Genomic DNA, 20,389 nt, shown 5'->3' with positions numbered 1-20,389 from the left:
TACATACACCTTAGCCAAATACATTTAAACACTGCATTGGCCTCATGGTGAAATCCGAGCGGGTTCCTTAATCTCCGGCAACTGAGTTAAGTTATTTTTTTTAAAAATCACATTCCCAGCGGGTCAGAAATTAGTATTTGGTAGCATTGCCTTTAAATTGTTTAACTTGGGTCAAATGTTTCGGGTAACCTTCCACAAGCTTCCCACAATATGTTGGGTGAATTTTGGCCCAATCCTCCTGACAGAACTGGTGTAACTGAGTCAGGTTTGTAGGCCTCCTTGCTCGCAAACGCTTTTTCAGTTCTGCACACGCTTTTTCAGTTCTGCCCACACATTTTCTATAGGATTGAGGTCAGGACTTTGTGATGGCCACTCCAATACCTTGACTTTGTTGTCCTTAAGCCATTTTGCCACAACTTTGGAAGGATGCTTGGGGTCATTGTCCATTTGGAAGAACCAAGCTTCCTGACTGATGTCTTAAGATGTTTCTTCAATATATCCACATAATTTTCCTTCCTCATGATGCCATCTATTTTGTGAAGTGCACCAGTCCCTCCTGCAGCAAAGCACCCCCACAGCATGATGCTGCCACCCCCGTGCTTCACGGATTGGGATGGTGTTCTTCGGCTTGCAAGCAACCCCCTTTTTCCTCCAAACATAACGATGGTCATTATGGCCAAACAGTAATATTTTTGTTTCATCAGACCAGAAGACATTTCTCCAAAAAGTACGATCTTTGTCCCCATGTGCAGTTGCAAACCGTAGTCTGGCTTTTTTATGGTGGTTTTGAATCAGTGGCTTCTTCCTTGCTGAGCAGCCTTTCAGGTTATGTTAATATAGGACTCGTTTTACTGTGGATATAGATAATTTTGTACCTGTTTCCTCCAGCATCTTCACAAGGTCCTTTGCTGTTGTTCTGGGATTGATTTGCACTTTTCGCATCAAAGTATGTTCATCTCTAGGAGACCGAACACCTCCTTCCTGAGCGGTATGACGGCTGCGTGGTCCCATGTGTTTATAGTTGCGTACTATTGTTTGTACAGATGAACGTGGTACCTTCAGGCTTTTTGGAAATTGCTCCCAAGGATGAACCAGACTTGTGGAGGTCTACAATTCTTTTTCTGAGGTCTTGGCTGATTTCTTTAGATTTTCCCATGATGTCAAGCAAAGAGGCACTGAGTTTGAAGGTAGGCCTTGAAATACATCCACAGGTACACCTCCAATAGGCTAATTGACATCATTTGAGTCAATCAGAAGCTTCTAAAGCCATGACATAATTTCCTGGAATTTCCCAAGCTGTTTAAAGTCAACTTAGTGTATGTAAACTTTTGACCCACTGGAATTGTGATACAGTGAATTATAAGTGAAATAATCTGTCTGTAAACAATTGTTGGAAAAATTACCTGTGTCATGCACAAAGTAGATGTCCTAACCGACTTGCCAAAACTATAGTTTGTTAACTAGAAATTTGTGGAGTGGTTGAAAAATGAGTTTTAATGACTCCAACCTAAGTGTATGTAAACTTCCGACTTCAACTGTATGTATATATGTGTGTGTGTGTGTATATATATATTTATGTATGTATGTATGTATGTATGTATGTATGTATGTATGTATATGTATATACAGTGGGGTAAAAAAGTATTTAGTCAGCCACCAATTGTGCAAGTTCTCCCACTTAAAAAGATGAGAGAGGCCTGTAATTTTCATCATAGGTACATGTCAACTATGACAGACAAAATGAGAAAAAATATCCTGAAAATCACATTGTAGGATTTTTTATGAATTTATTTGCAAATTATGGTGGAAAATAAGTATTTGGTCAATAACAAAAGTTTCTCAATACTTTGTTATATACCCTTTGTTGGCAATGACACAGGTCAAACGTTTTCTGTAAGTCTTCACAAGGTTTTCACACACTGTTGCTGGTATTTTGGCCCATTCCTCCATGCAGATCTCCTCTAGAGCAGTGATATTTTGTGGCTTTCGCTGGGCAACACGGACTTTCAACTCCCTCCAAAGATTTTCTATGGGGTTGAGATCTGGAGACTGGCTAGGCCACTCCAGGACCTTGAAATGCTTCTTACGAAGCCACTCCTTCGTTGCCCGGGCGGTGTGTAATAACAGAAAATGGGAGGACATAACATGATGTACAGTCAGTTTTCCTTTGTGTGGTTTGAGTAACACACTTTTCCTCTTTATCAATTGTTAATAAAGACATACTCAAATAAAGACATCCAATTGTTCCGTTCATTAGACCAAAGGAAGGACTTGAATTATAAAGTAATCTCATTAGTACATTTCTTTGGTGTCTTTCATGGCTGAATATAATAATAGACAGGATATAATGCAATAGACTGCCCGTAATCCTATCAATGCCCCACTTAAGGCCATTCTTTGTATGTGAACCAAAGCCACACATGGCATGGGTTTATACATGTCTCTGTACCTGACCAGTCTCTGCAGCACCCCCTCCACCTCCTGCTTCTTCCTCCTCAGCTGCACCTCATAAAGGCACGTTTCACAGTGGCGTCACCGCGTTGGCGATCTGCACGCTGAGGGGTGCCTCATCCTCCTCTGGCTCCTGCTGCTTGGAGTGGGGCTGCCCGGCACCCTCTGCCTCATCCCGCCCCCTCTTCCTGAGGATAGGGTCAGCCTTGGGTTTGGCCAGGCGCACAGTGAGCACCCGGCCTTTCCACTGCATGCCGTGCACCATCTTCATGGCCTTGTCCCTCTCCTCCTCATTCCTGAGAGTGACAAAGGCAAACGTCTGCTTCCCGAACAGTTTGATCTTGTGTGGGTTGAGGCGATGCTTCTCCAGGAACTTCTTCAGGTCGTTGAAGCCGATGAACTTGGGAAGGTTCTGGATCTCCACTTTGAAGATCTCAGAGGTGAAGAGGTCCACTTGGACGTAGCGGTACAGATTATTAGGGTCGGAAGAGGCTGCTTCTCCTCCCCCTTCAGCTTTGAGTTCATCTGTTTTCACCCCGTCCATCACATCTTCTACTGGCTCTTTTGTCCCCCCCTCTATTAAATCTTCTTTGGGGTCAGATGCCTTCTCCTCTTTCAGTGATGGAGAAACAATCACTGGGATGTCACCAACGTCTGTCCTGTTCTTGTTTGGGGGGGGGGGGGGGGGGGGGGGATAGTTGAATGTGTGCTTCATCTAGACAGTCTGCATTTCATTTCAAAATACACATTTTAGACATACACTATTTCTGCACTGCTTTAGGTATGCATCAAGGAAGCCTGAAGCTCTCCCAGATCTTACAGAGTTGTTACAGTGAGTGTAGCAAAGTGGCTGTCAAGCAGATTTAGCAAAGCACATTTTTAAAAGCAGGAACATAATTTAGCATTGAGAAGAACAGTTAACCTAGGACATTACTATACATTAAAGCAAACAACCAAGTTACCTGATAAAGAACATTTGTTTACGGGCAATTCTATTCTAACTAGAATAAACTGCAGGCTGCCATGTTGTGGGACACATGCAAATATTAACTTTCACATGATGCAGTATATAAATATATATATATTTACATCACTGGATATTTCAGCTGAAAATGTATAGGATGCATGTTCTCCATGATTCCTGTTAATTGTGTTATAGTGGAATGATAAATCTATAAAAATAAAAAGACACAGGAAGTGAGGAAGCTGCTAGATCTACAAAATGTGAATGGGTTGTTACTTTTGTTGACACTGAAATTGTTTCTAGCTAGCTACTTATCTATCTAATGTTTCAACAACACATTACACTTTTGAGATATGTAGCAACATTTTACAACGCTGAATGAAATGTCTACAGTAGACTTGCACTGCAACCAATTTACCATATGTAATAAAGAAAACAATAATAAATCAAGTGTATTCATGTTTCGTAAAATAACAATATCACACATACCATTATGCTATTTGTAGAGCATGTTATACGCTTTAAAGCCCTTTAAAATAATAGCGAAAATGGAGGGGGTGCTGGGGTGGAGAAACGCGAGTAGGACATTTCGGCGCGCGAAATCTATAGCAGGAAGAGAGAGGAACTCAAACGGAACGGAGAGTTTGGTTTTGAATCAATCAAACTAAATTCCGTAATCTACAAACATCTACATTAACATGGCAGATCCGAAGGTGAGTTTATGAGTTTTGAACATAGTTATCTGCCGTGCATTTAATTCAATGTACATTTAATTTCAATTGTGATGTTTTGATTGGCATTCTCAAAGTTTATCTTGCAAGGGTTGTGCCCGGGAAGGTAATGCCGGCTAAGGATGCTGATTTTTAACAACCTCGTTAAACATCTATTAGAGGTCTAAAGTGTAAATCGGTCTCAAAACAATAACTTACTGACAATGGTCAATCAGTTATGCCTTTGTTGTATGTGTCCAAAGTGTCAGAAAAGTGGACATCTCGGTACTTTTGCCGCCCTTTATATCTGCTCCAAAGCTAACTGGCTGGCTAGCTAACTAGCCAACATTAGCCAGCTAGCTAACAGATATAATCAAAGTTTTAGCTCATTGTTCTGCCTGTGGTATAATCGTGTAACCACTGCTTTCAAAATGATCATTTAAACCCAACATGTATTTGTTTGAGATATTAATGTACAATATTTGGCTTTGAAACTAGTTGTCTGTTATTCTGATAGTAATTGTTAGCCAGCTGGCTAACACGTTAACTAACAAAAGCCAGTTAACTCGCTAACGTTAGCTAGTTAACGTTAGAATCTTTTTAAATTGCAGTATTGTAGAAGTGTCCTGAGCTTACAATATTTGTTTGCATTTATTTAACATAGTGGGTAATTGCATTTAACTAGGTATGTGTCATTGACACGATGGCTAAACCTATTCATCTCTATTTAACTAACTTGCTAGCTTGGTGCTTTTCTGAATGGCCTAGCTGGCTGGCTTGCTAACTCCAGGCCGAAAGAAATGTCAACTTTCTCAGTGCTTGTTTACCATTTAGATAGCTAGAAATGATGTAAACATTGACATGCTGTCGGAGTTATGGCACTGTTAGCTATATAACCAAGCGGATAACTTCATTAGCTAACGTAACAAGACAACGATTGAGATGACTTGCTAGTTAGCTAGTCTTGGATGGAGACATGTTGCTATCGAAGTTTTAGCTAGCCATACAGTAACGTTACTCAAAAGCAGCCTCGCGCCCCTTACATTTTGTTCAGGCAGCGAAGGTTAATCAATTAATCTTACGGCAGTATCTAGCAAGATGGCTTGCTGATATTCATGTGAAGTTAGTTTTTTGGTAGCTGACTGTAAATGTGGCTAACTCTCATGTACAAACAGCACTAACGTTAGCTACTAGTTTAAGTTGGGCCTAGTTGTCCAGCTAACATAAGTTATTGTTTTGTGATTATTGTCCACTTGCTTCACTTTTATCTCTTCCTCTCGTGATGAGCGTTTTTATGTACTGTTAGGCAATATTACCATATTCTGTAGTAAGTGTGAGATCATATGGAGTTACAAGGTCTTTTGTAAAGCCATCCAGCAGCAAAGATGCATGGCTCAGCACCAGCACCACTAAGTTCAGTTGCCACAGCAAATTGCACACAAAGGATAACCTCCAAAGCCTGATCTCTCAAATCCCTCTATTCACATCCCTCTGCAGTTAGTTGGTGGAGCCTACTGTTTTTACAGTCTAATACATTGACTAGTAAAGTACATTTTACTAACTTGAAACGAGATGACAATCCAGGTGAAACTACAAGCCCACCAAAATTTGAGGATGATTTTTAATGAAAGCCAAATGCTGTCCTTAAAACCCATAAGTGTCTAAGGGGGGCGGGGGTTCTACTAAGCTATATGGAATTGTTTTAATAAGGTCATACCAAGGATCATTTTGCTATTTGATTTTGAATTTCAAGACCCCTTGAAGTATCAACAATTATTTGATGAAAAAATGAATTTTGTGTTACTGCTATTAGCCCATATAAACACATTGAATAACATATTCACTACATGGAACAACAGATAGTCCCCCCCAAATTATCTATCCTATATCAGAGAGCTACAGTAAAACAAAGATCAGGATTTTTATTTTACAAGTATTTAAACCCGTATTGTTCTCACTAAAGTCTCCATATATACGTCCATAAATTTTTTCTACTGGTACTGGGGGACCTTCAGACGAGTCTTGAGGCCTGTGGGCATCCTAGAGCAAAACAAGTGACATGTACGTGTTAAAGATGTCTCACCTTTACACAGAGGGGTCATGTTAGTGTGTAGGCCAAAACATGTTAGTGTGTAGGCCAAACTGTTTTCGGACACTTCAGACAGAAGTTGCCTGTACTGACTTTAGACAAGTACCAAGATGCGTGTGGGGATCGTAGAGCAAAATGGAGAACGCCATCGTGAGAGTCGTCTTTCCATAGAGGTGTCATAAAAGTTTGTAGGCTAAACCGTTTGGAAGCAACAGACAATTTTGTGAGAAGACCAATTTTAGGGATGTCTAATGGTCTGACAAACACTCTAGCTCTGTCACCTTTCACGGCGTAAGTGTTACATAGGCGGATGCGGTCGATTTGAGATGCATCCAATGCAAAAAATATATCACATATCTCTAGCTTAAACTGACAGATTTTTATGGGCATTTTTAAATTTAGCTAATTAGATGTCTGCGGGGGGGACATCGACCTTAGTGGGTTAACGTGTTTGGAAATCTTTTTTCATAGGAAACGCCAGAAGAGCAGGAGACTTCAACAGACAATGCAGAAGAATCAAACCACGATCCCCATTATGAGCCCATCGTGTCTCTTCCAGAGCAGGATGTGAAGACTCTAGAGGAGGACGAGGAGGAACTGTTCAAAATGTAAGCTGATGCTGAAAGCTTTCAATAGCCTAAATCATTGTGCAATACACAATTTGTAATTCATTCAGGGCCGAATCCTGATATCGAACTTCTAAATGAGTAGAATTTTCACTTAGCCATGCACTGTCGTCCGGGTTTGGCAGGTGTAGGCCGTCATTGTAAATAAGAATTTGTTCTTAACTGACTTGCCTAGTTAAATAAAGGTTAAATAAAAAAAGAACATTATTTATTTATTTTACTTAAGTGGAAGTTAGGATTCGGCTCAAGTGTTATGAAACCATCCAGCCCTGTCAGGGCTCTACAGTGCGAACATTTTACTCTCCAATGCTCCTAAATAGTTTGCTGTGCGGCCTGGATTTTTTTGTGTGGACCTAATACGCCTAGAAAAAGTATTACCTCAAATATTTTTCACAGTGCTCCTAAATTTCTTTGTGTGTGCCTACATTTTTCAACTTAGGCACACACATGCTCCTTGTAAAAAAAGGTTGGCATAGAGCCCTGCCTCTGTCACCCAGGTATTGTCACTGATTCCATCCAAAGCTTCATCATTCTACCCATATTGTCTCGCCCCACAGGCGTGCGAAGCTCTACCGTTTTGCCTCTGAGAATGACCCACCAGAGTGGAAGGAGCGCGGCACAGGCGACGTCAAGCTCCTTAAACACAAAGAGAAGGGCACCATCCGCCTATTGATGAGGAGAGACCGGACCTTGAAGATCTGTGCCAATCACAACAGTGAGTCACAGAAGGCTTCCTGTCTCAACCAGTAGTGTTTATCACTGCTGTCTAGTGTGTGTCAGACTGGTGTGTGTCAGACTGAAACCTTTCCATTAACCCATGCATGTTGCCTGTCCACTGAATTACCATTCTAAGTATGAGATGATAGTGAGGTATAAGCAAAACAAGTCATTGTATAGATATGTGACTCTATGGGTCAGTGGCCTAATTCCTTTTCATCTTCTGCTCTTTCAGTTTTCCCTGTGATGGAGCTGAAGCCCAACGCTGGCAGTGACAGGGCCTGGGTATGGAACACACTCGCTGACTTCGCTGATGAGCATCCCAAACCTGAACTCCTGGCAATCCGTTTCCTCAATTCAGAAAGTGAGTGCGACAACATGTCTATTTTAGTCACTGCGTTTAGCTTTTAACAATTCAGTCGGCTTCTCATACAGAAAGTGTGGATGGGGTTTAAAATAACTTCTGTACTTTTCAGACGCTCAGAAATTTAAGGTGAAGTTCGATGAATGCAAGGAGGAAGTCAGAAAATCTCAAGATGGATCAGGTTGGTGTGCAATTCTTTTTTCCACATTATCTTTCATAGTCAGTATGCAGACAATACTCTGTTCCCTGCCGATCACTCCAGCCTGGAACTTTTTATGTCTGCTAAATTAACATGCAGAATGTAACAACTCGCTGGCCTACTGTTAGGCTAATGTTGGTACGTTCTGGCACACTTAGAATTGTTTTCTCTGCAATGTTAATTACAAAGAACAACCATTGTTCAGCAGGTCACATGTTAAGCACTACCCAGTAGATTAACTTTACGTAATGTATCAGTGGAACGAGAAGTCTTGTGAAACACTCAAGCTGGAATATTCTTAGTCATTCAAATGGCAGACATCCCCAATGCCCTAAAACAAGCTCTTACATGAAGAAGACTGTTACTGTTGATGTGTAGCCACCGTGCTTCTACATCTGCATTGCTTGCTCTTTGGTGTTTTAGGCTGGGTTTCTGTATAAGCACTTTGTGACATCTGCTGATGTGAAAAGGGCTTTTATAAATACATTTGATTGGCCCCATCTTAGCCATCCTGTTCGCTCGTACATTGGGCCACCATGGCACACCACACTTACAATCTCATCTTTCTGTACTTTTCTGCAGGAGAAAACATTGACCGCGCAAACAAAGTGGCAGAGAAACTGGAGGCACTATCTGTAAAGGACGACAAGACCAAGACACCAGAGGAAAAGAAAGAGGATCAAAGGGAGGAAAAAGCAGCAGCAGAAGAGAAGAAATGAATCCAAGTGAACTTGCTTTACTGATCTTCAACGTGTCTTTTTCCTTTTTTTCTACCATAGACTAAAGAAACTGAATTTGGACTCTTGCATATTGATTTATTTAGTAGTTTTTTTTAAATGATTTGTTTGCCTGGAGAGATCGCAAGACCTTGGTGCCACTCTAAAAAAAAGTATCCATTCATTAAAATGTGCCGCTCCCCACCCGCCCTCTTTTTTTCCATTATGGAAAACAAGTTGTCTGTTCTGCTCATCTGTGTCAACTTGACATACTGTGAAATGAGGCTTGTGATATTGGTAATTCCCACATTGGGTAAGTCTTTTTTGTGTTCTTCTGAATGAAGCAAAGTTAGTTTATAGGGAATAGGACTGCTTGTTAGTGCCTCAAGTATGATGGAAAACAGGCAGAGAGGAGCTGTAATGTCTTGGTATGCATCTCAATATGGAGGCTTCCTCTCTTGGTATTCCTCTCCTTCGTCTTTACTGATCTGAATACAGACAAGGTGAAAAACCTAATTTTATTTGTCACATGTGTCGAATACAACAGGTGTACACTTTACTGTGGAATGCTTACTGCCCTTCGCAACGATGCAGAGAGAAAAATAGTAACACGAGGAATAAAATACACAAGAATGAAGCTATATACAGGGAGTACCAGTACCAGATCAATGTGCAGAGGTATGATGTATTTGAGGTAGATATGTACATAAAGGCAGGGCAATATGGTGGATGCTTACCAGGCAGAAGTTTGCTTTCACCTATTTGCTGTCAGGTTCAGATGAAGGAGAGGAAATGAATGGAGGAAGACACTTTGGACCATTGAGACGCAGCTGTAGCTTGGTAACGTGAGGGTGCATTTTGGGAACTGATTACCAGTACCATATCAGTGTGCAGGGGTATGAGGTATTTGAGGTAGATATGTACATAAAGGCAAAGCAATGTGGTGGATGCTTACCAGGCGGGAATTTGCTTTCACCTGTCATTTTCTGTCAGGATCAGATGAAGGAGAGGAAATGAGTGAAGGAAGACACTTTGGACCATTAAGACGTAGCCGTAACGTGTTTAACATCAGGTGCATTTTGGGAACTAGTCCTCTGCTCGGATCAGTTATCAGTGACTCGTATCTAAGATGTCCTACTGCTGATGATATGATGCCCATAATTCAACAAATCAGAAAGGTGTTTTTGATTTTGTTTCATTTTTAGTTGTTGAAGACTGATCACACCATATCAAAATTAAATACAATGGTTCATAAGACTTTGGTATAGGCTACAGTACGTTCTGGCTTGGTTACCCTTCCCGGTGGCTCAAGTTTGTTTTTAGGTCAAAATACATTCCCTCAAACTGAAACTAAAGCATGTAGAAAATGTATAGTGCAAGAGTGTAATGATGTGGAATCAGCTGTGCTCACCATTCTGACCTGTACCTACTGAGTTGACCCTGCCCCTTAGGTGCATCGACGTGCCAGTGCATCTGTAAATACATGTACAGGCTGGAATGTTGCTTTTCATTTGCACTCATATGGTTTGAGATGTTTCCTCCATCTTCCAATAAAAGCTCTCAAAGACCATTTGGTCTGTCTATGTTACATGGGGTGAGGACTTGCTAAGTGGGAAAGAGCAGTAGAGCCAGTCTGGTATGGAAATTCAATGCCATCTCAGGCTGCCTTGCAAGATGGTCTGGCTTGAAATGTTTATATATCATCTAATGGTACACATTCAGTAAGCTGTATTAAAACATTCATCAGTTGATTCCATGTGTTTGATAATCACTGCTTATTCACCAACCTTTCAAGTTCTGTACTGTTTCAGTACTGTGGTGACAGTGAAATGCATTCTAATAAATTCCAAATGATGGTGCTGTTGCAGAGAACAAATACATACATTTTGATCAAAACATGTCCCTGAAATGAATCAACATTAATGAACAAAAATATAAATGCAAAATTTTTAATGATTTTACTGAGTTACAGTTCATATACATTAATTAGCCCCTAATCTGGATTTCACATGACTGGGCAGGGGCGGAGGCCTGGGAGGGCATAGGCCCACCCTCTTGGGAAACAGGCCCAGCCAATAAGAATACGTTTTTCCCCTCAAAAGGGCTTTATTACAGACGGAAATACTCCTCAGTTTCATCAGCTGTCTGGGTGGCTGGTCTCAGACCATCCCGCAGGTGAAGAAGCCGGATGTAGAGGTCCTGGGCTGGCGTGGTTACACGTGGTCTGCGGTTGTGAGGCCGATTGGACGTACTGCCAAATTCTCTAAAATGACGGAGGTAGTTTATGGTAGAGAAATGAACATTACATTTACTGGCAACAGCTTTGGTGGACACTCCTGCAGTCAGCATGCCAATTGCATGCTCCCTCAAAACTTGAGACATTGTGTGACAAAACCACATTTTAGAGAGCCTTTTATTGTCCCCAGCACAAGGTGCACCTGTGTAATGATCATGCGGTTTAATCAGCTTCTTGATATGCCAAACCTGTCAGGTGGATGGATTATCTTGGCAAAGTGGAAATGCTCGCTAACAGGGCTGTAAACAAATTTGTGCACAACATTTTAGAGAAATAAGCTTTTTGTGCGTATGGAACATTTCTGGGATCTTTTATTTCAGTTCATGAAACATGGGACCAACACTTTACATGTTGCGTTTATATTTTTGTTCAGTGTACATTTAATCAGTGATTTTTTTATGAACAAAAATAATAGACCAAATATATATTATTTTCTTCAGTGAACAAAAAAAAACAGTCCCATAGTTTTATGTATGACTTCCCTTATGTATTGTAATACTATTGGTTTGCTGTACCAGACAGCTGATGAAAGTGGATGCATTTCTTGTCTTCAGTCTGAAGCCTGTTGATGTTCTGGACAGACAGACTGACAGTCAGGAATACCCTGAGTGTTAACAGTGTCAGGGTAAGTAGCCACCTTTGGCACTTTTTAACCAAACTTTTTTTTAACAACATCTGCTTCCTATGACTTTACATTGCTTCATCATACAGTTTCATCAATAACTTGTTTTACACTGCAAAATACAACAAACTAGTATACCCCCTTCTCTGTATGCGTTATGTTATTTATTTATTCCCTTAAATTATAAATTATCAACAAGAAAATCCACTCAAAATACAAACATCCATTCCAAGCTTGAGCATCTGTATAAAAAGCAAGATGTATCAAACATTTTCCAAAGGTTGGGTATATATTAATAATAATAATAATAATAATAATAAAATGTTTTAACAATGGTGAGTTTTCTACATTTTGTAACACAGTTGAATACTTTGATTTTCAAGGTTTTTTCACACTTGATTTGAATCATAACAAAACACAATTATACATGGCATTAACATAATTTATTATGGGCAGACCTATTTTACAAAAAATACAAAGTCACAAAAGTAATAAATTGCCTGTCAGAGGTTTTAGCTGTGCATGGCTGACTGCCAAGCTGGTGGGATTTGTACTGAATATGGTGAGGACTGTTTTGACTGGGTATTCAGAACTAATCGCAGACAACAGCCACCACTGTAACGCTCTGAAGCAGAGGATTTTGTGTACAGTGGGGAGAACAAGTATTTGATACACTGCCGATTTTGCAGGTTTTAAACTTACAAAGCATGTAGAGGTCTGTAATTTTTATCATAGGTACACTTCAACTGTGAGAGACGGAATCTAAAACAAAAATCCAGAAAATCACATTGCATGATTTTTAAGTAATTAATTTGCATTTTATTGCATGACATAAGTATTTGATCACCTACCAACCAGTAAGAATTCCGGCTCTCACAGACCTGCTAGTTTTTCTTTAAGAAGCCCTCCTGTTCTCCACTCATTACCTGTATTAACTGCACCTGTTTGAACTCGTTACCTGTATAAAAGACACCTGTCCACACACTCAATCAAACAGACTCCAACCTCTCCACAATGGCCAAGACCAGAGAGCTGTGTAAGGACATCAGGGATAAAATTGTAGATCTGCACAAGGCTGGGATGGGCTACAGGACAATAGGCAAGCAGCTTGGTGAGAAGGCAACAACTGTTGGCGCAATTATTAGAAAATGGAAGAAGTTCAAGATGACGGTGGATCACCCTCGGTCTGGGGCTCCATGCAAGATCTCACCTCGTGGGGCATCAATGATCATGAGGAAGGTGAGGGATCAGCCCAGAACTACATGGCAGGACCTGGTCAATGACCTGAAGAGAGCTGGGACCACAGTCTCAAAGAAAACCATTAGTAACACACTACGCCGTCATGGATTAAAATCCTGCAGCGCACGCAAGGTCCCCCTGCTCAAGCCAGCGCATGTACAGGCCTGTCTGAAGTTTGCCAATGACCATCTGGATGATCCAGAGGAGGAATGGGAGAAGGTCATATGGTCTGATGAGACAAAAATAGAGCTTTTTGGTCTAAACTCCACTCGCAGTGTTTGGAGGAAGAAGAAGGATGAGTACAACCCCAAGAACACCATCCCAACCGTGAAGCATGGAGGTGAAAACATCATTCTTTGGGGATGCTTTTCTGCAAAGGGGACAGGATGACTGCACCGTATTGAGGGGAGGATGGATGGGGCCATGTATCGCGAGATCTTGGCCAACAACCTCCTTCCCTCAGTAAGAGCATTGAAGATGGGTCGTGGTTGGGTCTTCCAGCATGACAACGACCCGAAACACACAGCCAGGGCAACTAAGGAGTGGCTCCGTAAGAAGCATCTCAAGGTCCTGGAGTGGCCTAGCCAGTCTCCAGACCTGAACCCAATAGAAAATCTTTGGAGGGAGCTGAAAGTCCGTATTGCCCAGCGACAGCCCCGAAACCTGAAGGATCTGGAGAAGGTCTGTATGGAGGAGTGGGCCAAAATCCCTGCTGCAGTGTGTGCAAACCTGGTCAAGACCTACAGGAAACGTATGATCTCTGTAATTGCAAAAGGTTTCTGTACCAAATATTAAGTTCTGCTTTTCTGATGTATCAAATACTTATGTCATGCAATAAAATGCAAATTAATTACTTAAAAATCATACAATGTGATTTTCTGGATTCCGTCTCTCACAGTTGAAGTGTACCTATGATAAAAATTACAGACCTCTACATGCTTTGTAAGTAGGAAAACCTGCAAAATCGGCAGTGTATCAAATACTTGTTCTCCCCACTGTATCTGCTTAGCACTGGTCTGTGTCAGTGGGTCACTGTAACATAACATTCAAACTAATAGATAGGATGTTGGACTACATAAACAGTGCATTGGGAAAGTACTTTTCCACATTTAGTTACGTTACAGCCTTATTCTAAAATGGATTCAATTGTTTTTTCCCTCATCAATCTACACACAATACCCCATAATGATAAAGCAAAAACAGGTTTTTAGATTTTTTTGGCAAATTTATAATAAATCTAAAACATAAATATCACATTTACATAAGTATTCAGACCCTTTACTCAGTACTTTGTTGAAGCACCTTTGGCAGCGATTACAGCCTCAAGTCTTCTTGGGTATGATGCTACAAGCTTGGCACACCTTTATTTGGGGAGTTTCTCCCATTCTTCACTGCAGATCCTCTCAAGCTCTGTCAGGTTGGATGGGGAGCGTCGCTGCACAGCTATTTTCAGGTCTCTCCAGAGACGTTCGATCGGGTTCAGGTCCGGGCTCTGGCTGGGCCAATCAAGAACATTCAGAGACTTGTCCTGAAGCCACTCATGTGTTGTCTTGGCTGTGTGCTTAGGGTCGTTGTCCTGTTGGAAGACGGACCATCACCCCTGTCTGAGGTCCTGAGCACTCTGGAACAGGTTTTCATCAAGGATCTCGCTGTACTTTGCTCCGTTCATCTTTCCCTCGATCCTGACTTGTCTCTCAGTCCCTGCCGCTGAAAAACATCCCCACAGCATGATGCTGCCACCACCATGCTTCACCGTAGTAATGGTGTCAGGTTTCCTCCAGACGTGACACTTGGCGTTCAGGCCAAAGAGTTCAATCTTGGTTTCATTAGACCAGAGAATCTTGTTTCTCATGGTCTTGAGAGTCTTTAGGTGCCTTTTGGCAAACTCCAAGTGGGCTGTCATGTGCCTATTACTGAGGAGTGCTGCAGAGATGGTTGTCCTTCTGGAAGGTTCTCCCATCTCCACAGAGGAACTTCCAAACTTCTTCCATTTAAGAATGATGGAGGCCGTTGTGTTCTTGGGGACCTTCAATGCAGCAAAAATGTTTTGGTACCCTTCCCCAGAGCTGTGCCGCGACACAATCCTGTCTCGCAGCTCTATGGATAATTATTTTGACCTCATGGCTTGGTTTTTGCTCTGACTTTCACTGTCAACTGTGGGACCTTATATAGACAGGTGTGTGCCTTTCCAAATCATGTCCAATCAATTGAATTTACCACCATCAATTGGTGCTCCAATCAAGTTGTAGAAACATCTCAAGGATGATCAATGGAAACAGGATGCACCTGAGCTCAATTTCGAGTCTCATAGCAAAGGGTCTGAATACTTATGTAAATAAGGTATTTCTGTTTTTTATTTTTCATAAATGTGCAAATAAAAGTAAAAACCTGTTTTCGGTTTGTAATTATGGGGTATTGTGTGTAGATTGATGAGGAAAAACATTAATTTAATCAATTTTAGAATAAGCCTATAACGTAACAAAATTTGGAAAAAGTCAAGGGGTCTGAATACTTTCCAAATGCACTGTATGTTGCTGATAACGTACAGACTGTAGCTTATGGTATACTGTATAGGGAAATAAATACTGGAGCTCAGCTAGAGTTGAGATGAATATACTCCTGTACTGTAAGCCCTAAAACACCTCCTCAAAACTTTGAGGATAAATGTAGAGTTGGAGACATTCAAGACCTGTGTCTCTGAGTGCAACACAGCACCGTTGTATTGACATTTCATATCCATTCATCCTATCTTGTGTTGTCTTCAGCTCAGAACAGTCGGCCTATTACAGGTTGTATTGATCTAAAACGGACTGGTTTAATGTGATCTTCTCTCTGTGCTGCTCAGTAATGGCCAACATGTTGTTGATGGACCAGACAGACATGGTCATTTGGACAGGATATGTGAAGCACTTTGAATTCCTAAGAGGGATGCTGTATGCTTGAATCCAATGGAGTGCTGCTGTATGCATGACTTATTGGGTTGGAGATGGCTATCCATACCATTGCTATTTTAAAGAATGTGACTGAACAAAGATGTGTGACATCAATTGTATGTGTTTGTGTGTCTGGGTGTTAACCTCTTGTGGTCTGGGTGGGTGTGTAGTGAGTGTGATGATGACACATAACAGCAGATAGACTGCAACTGAGAGACGCCGTAAACAACACATTTAAGATCTGTCTGTCTGATTCAGACTGTTCAGTGATAACCAACACAACAAGCCACAGAATTCAACAACACAACACTCAGTACAAACATCAGCCCTCTTTAGGTTGAAGTTGCTCTTTTCCCACAACACATACTGATCAAGATCCACTCCTCCAGTACAGACACAGAGACCGGGGCTAGGCCCGGAATGAGCAGAGATCCTTTGATTGGACAATAATTCCCAAGTAGGAAGTGCTCTGCGCCCCTGATTGGTTAAAATCGAATAAAAAAAGGTACAAGGAAGAAGAGAATCCTCTAGCACGGTTGTGGATGTTGTTGCCATTGGAGGTGGTTGCCATGTCAATGCTGACTTCTCCCTCAAGGTTTGGCGCCCCGGGCCCCAGCCCTCTCACACAGATATCTCATAGGTGGTGCCACCCACCCCGGTCACCTTTTTGACATTACTGTGGCGACTAGGGCTGAGAGGGGCGGAACTGTTGGGCCCTAGATGGCAGTTCATTTGTCCATTCACTTTACTTTGCATCATGGCCTCTCTGAATGGGTAGAGAAAAACAAGAGAGGGCATAGTTATTCGAGTGTGAGAACTAACTTTGCTTTAGATATAATCTCTCCCCCCATCTTAATACATGCACATGGATTATAAACACAGATAATTCAGTTGTCCCACCAGAAAGTGTGTATTGTTCTGGCATGCATGTTCTGGTGGTGTTAGTAGTTGGTGTTATGTCCCCGGAGCATGCAGTATGGAAATGACCATGACACTAGTTAGAGGAGTAATGAAACACACGCCAGTGTACCTGCTGGTGCTAGCATAAATTACCATGAGTGTTGTATTCATGACCCCAAAATCTGTATTAAATGTTATGAAATAAGGGGTAAGGTGGGTTGGGTTGGAGCACGGTTGCGTAGTGCGGTGGGCCCCGCGGGGCAGGGAGTGGCGACACGGCTACATTTGTATGCAAGTAAGAGAGCTCTACATTATTATGAAATGAATTATATGGAAGCTGTGCTGTTTCTGTTTATATGTGTATGTGTGTCTTTTGTTTCGGTTTTACTTTGTTACCAAACTTTTCCCTTTGGAAATTAGTTTTTAAAAGAAGTGGGAAGGAAATAGACTGATGTGTATGAATTGTGGTGTCTTTTCCTGTTAAATAAAATATTATAAGAAAGAAATAAGGGGTAAACCAATAGTGTGTTGTTAGTGATATTGTAGGAGTTTCTGTAGGTGGTGAACACATGCATAGAGAGACGTAGATGTTAATGTTGCCCTCCCAGATGTAAGAGATGGACAGGATGGAAATAAGCATGCAAACAGAAGGAAATGATAGTGGGGTAATGCAACTTTATTAATCCGAAAGACAGACAATTTAGAAAAATGAAGGCAAAACATTTAAATCCAGTGACATACACAGTACTTCATTCGGATAAAAAGGGTATAATATCTGAAAGATACTGTATGTATACAGCACAGGAGGCTGCTGAGGGGATAATAATGATAATAACCACAGGACGTTGGTGGCACCTTAATTGGGGAGAACGGGCTCATAATAATGTCTGGAACGGAGCAGAATGTAATGGCATCAAACACCTGGAAACCATGTGTGTTTGATGTATTTGATACCATTCCACTGATTCCGCTCCAGTCATTACCAACGAGCCCGTTCTCCCCAATTAAGGTGCTGCCAACCTCCTGTGGTATACAGAAGCTACATGTTAACACCTAGCCTTAGCTCTCTGAGACTCACTACTTATCCTGTGTGGGGGGGACTAGAGCCCATACACTGCTAGTTTCTGCCCAGTCAGCCAGCAGGGCTTCCTGTGGGGACTGAGGTCTGTCCCCAGCCCCTTAGCTCATTTCATGCACCCCAGGAGACGTTAGGGGGATGTTAGGATTCGTACCTTGGGCCACCCAGGCGGGGTGAGTCTGTCCTCTCCAGGGCATGGATAAAGGAGAGTTTCTGGTGGGTGTAGGAGGGGGATCGGGGCATGGCGGGGGAGTGGTGGGGCTGGTGGGCCGGGGAGCGGTAGGAGGGCTCGGGGGCCCTGCCTCCCTGCATGCTGCTGTCAGTGTGCAAGGAGATGGAGGAAGTCCTGGGGGCACGTAGCAGAGAGGAGCCACCAGAGGAGCGCAGCACGGGGGTCCGCGGCCCGTAGCTCACCACCCCCACCCCCATCAGGTTGTCCCTGGAGCCTCCGTAGGCCGGGGGTGTGGGGCCTTTGGAGCTAGGGCCCCGGGGCCCGTCTGGGTAGCAGGCGCTGGGAGGCAGGCCGTACCCTCCAGGGCTGTCAAACATGCCTGAGTCCTGAGCCTGGGCATAGGCCTGAGCCTGGGAGCGTCCCCCGTGGTGCAGCAGCTTCTCCTTCTCCTTCTCCTCCATCTCCTTACGCTCCTGGATGGAGGCCATGATGGTTTTGGAGAGGTTGTCGTAGCGCACCGGGGACGGGTCCCGGTCCCGGTCCTGGGGGGACTGCCTGCTCATCCCCATCCCCCTGGAGCCCAACATGGGGCTGAAGCTAGGGGGGACCTGCTGCCTCTGGCTCTGCAGTTCAGGCCCTCGCACGTGGCACATTTTGGTTGGCAGGTAGGGTGTGTGGAAGCCCATTGAGGGCATACCAGGGTGGGCCATGCACTCTGCCTCTGCGGCTGGGGAAATGCTGGGGTTGAGCAGGCTGTCGTAGGAGAGGCTGCCGTTGCGGTTGGACAGTGTGTTGGGGGAGAAGACACTCTTATAGGGGGTGGAGGTGACGGTCTCGGGCTGCAGGGCAGGCAGCTGGCCCTTGTCTCTGCGATGGTGGGCATGCTTCAGGCTGAGGGAGCGGGAGGTGATGGGGTAGGAGTCCAGCTGCAGTGGGGAGGACTGGAAGGTGCGGTGGAGAGGGGCGTTGTGGTAGTCAGGCAGGTTGGGCTCTGAGCGGTAGTCAACGTGGCAACGGCCCTCCTCCAAGATGGCTGACGCCTTACGGTGGTCATCTGGCATTACAATCTGACAAGACAAAACAACACAGTAGTGAGAAATATGACTGGACTATTATTTTGACTAGCCATATTATAATGAAAAAGTTTTTATTACAAATTGTTACAGGCTGTCAACTTCATATGCAATCACACTCGCAACTGTGCAGGAATACAGTAAATACTGGGTAAGCCTGTTTGCAATTACTATCAAATAACAGTCATTTAGTCTGACCTTCTCCCCTGCCGCGTTGTAGTGGACTTTAGGGATGGTGCTGAACGAGGGCCGGTACTTGTACATGGCCGGGGTGGAGGGGTGGGTCTTACCAGTTAGGGAACTATCTGGAAGGGGAGGACAGAGAGGACAATGTTATTGTGTGAGAGAGAGCCAGACAGTCATCAGATCACAGCACAACAATCAGTCTGTTCTCTGTTAAAATGATGTAAGCATCCAATTTATGTTGGGTTAGAATTGATAGTGTTGTTTTCACGGCTCATTATGTCTTCACCTCATGTTGCTGCAAATAATGCAGCAACATAAAATACCACCAAGTGGCAGTAGAGCTACAGTGAGGGAAAAAATAAACAGGAAGGTCCATACAATGAAATATGACACTATACACTGAGTGTACAAAACATAATATTGAGTTGCTGAATGGCAAGCATACACAATCCATGTCTCAAGGCTTTAAAATCCTTATTTAACCTGTCTCCTCCCCTTCATCTACACTGATTGAATGGATTTAACAAGTGACATCAATAAGGGATCACAGCTTTCACCTGAATTCACCTGGTCAGTCTATGTCATGGAAAGAGCAGATGTTCCTAATGTTTTGGACACTCAGTGCTGATGTAGCCTTACATACCATTGCAGTGTATAGAAAAACACCTGCAGTGTATGTCATGTTTTGTAGCATGTTGTACTACAGTACCCATAATGCTCTGTAACTATATCCAGTTTATCTTACTAGACGTGTTCCTAAAACTAACACTGTGGTATCCCATCTCCTTATACAATGCTACCAGAAGCAAACGGCAAAGCTATCAAACCTTTACTATAGCCCACTCTCAATAGCTTGTTCACTTAAAATGTTGATTTAGCACAAAAAGGCAGTCATTTATATGAATAGGGTCCTACAGATAAATATCCATATTATTTTCATATTCTTCTACTTGGCAGAACTCCACCTAGAATACAGTAACATAGAGAGTGATTCATGCTGTAATTATCTCCTCACATTCCCCTGAACCCATCTCACAACACCCCCCCTCCACAC

At 42.7% G+C, this 20,389-nt stretch overlaps 2 protein-coding genes across 2 annotated transcripts; one reads left to right on the top strand and one right to left on the bottom strand.

Moving 5' to 3' along the window:
* Window positions 1–4,004: 4,004 nt before the first annotated feature.
* On the top strand, window positions 4,005–10,406 carry LOC311124585 (ran-specific GTPase-activating protein-like). Its single transcript, XM_084198701.1, has 6 exons — window positions 4,005–4,128; window positions 6,686–6,822; window positions 7,398–7,555; window positions 7,793–7,921; window positions 8,034–8,102; window positions 8,703–10,406. The coding sequence occupies exons 1-6, from the start codon at window positions 4,114–4,116 to the stop codon at window positions 8,837–8,839; spliced, it is 645 nt and encodes a 214-aa protein (XP_084054827.1). The 5' UTR covers window positions 4,005–4,113; the 3' UTR covers window positions 8,840–10,406.
* Window positions 10,407–15,467: 5,061 nt separating this feature from the next.
* LOC311124584 (palmitoyltransferase ZDHHC8B-like) lies at window positions 15,468–19,454 on the bottom strand (the record flags this gene model as incomplete). Its single annotated transcript, XM_084198700.1, has 3 exons — window positions 15,468–16,692; window positions 18,059–19,143; window positions 19,348–19,454. Coding segments are annotated over 3 exons (1,337 nt in total), but the record flags the coding sequence as incomplete, so codon positions are not given.
* Window positions 19,455–20,389: the final 935 nt, after the last annotated feature.

This window comes from Coregonus lavaretus (genome assembly GCF_964263955.1).
Source record: "Coregonus lavaretus genome assembly, contig: HAP1_SCAFFOLD_4577, whole genome shotgun sequence".
In the NCBI taxonomy this organism is placed as follows: Eukaryota; Metazoa; Chordata; class Actinopteri; order Salmoniformes; family Salmonidae; genus Coregonus; species Coregonus lavaretus.
This window is presented reverse-complemented; position numbering and strand designations above follow the sequence as displayed.

Excerpts from the sequence above, each read along its gene's own strand:
- LOC311124585 (XM_084198701.1), top strand. Across the intron at positions 6,823-7,397 it reads GAGGAGGAACTGTTCAAAAT|GCGTGCGAAGCTCTACCGTT; the intron begins GTAAGCTGATGC and ends CTCGCCCCACAG. Across the intron at positions 8,103-8,702 it reads AAAATCTCAAGATGGATCAG|GAGAAAACATTGACCGCGCA; the intron begins GTTGGTGTGCAA and ends ACTTTTCTGCAG.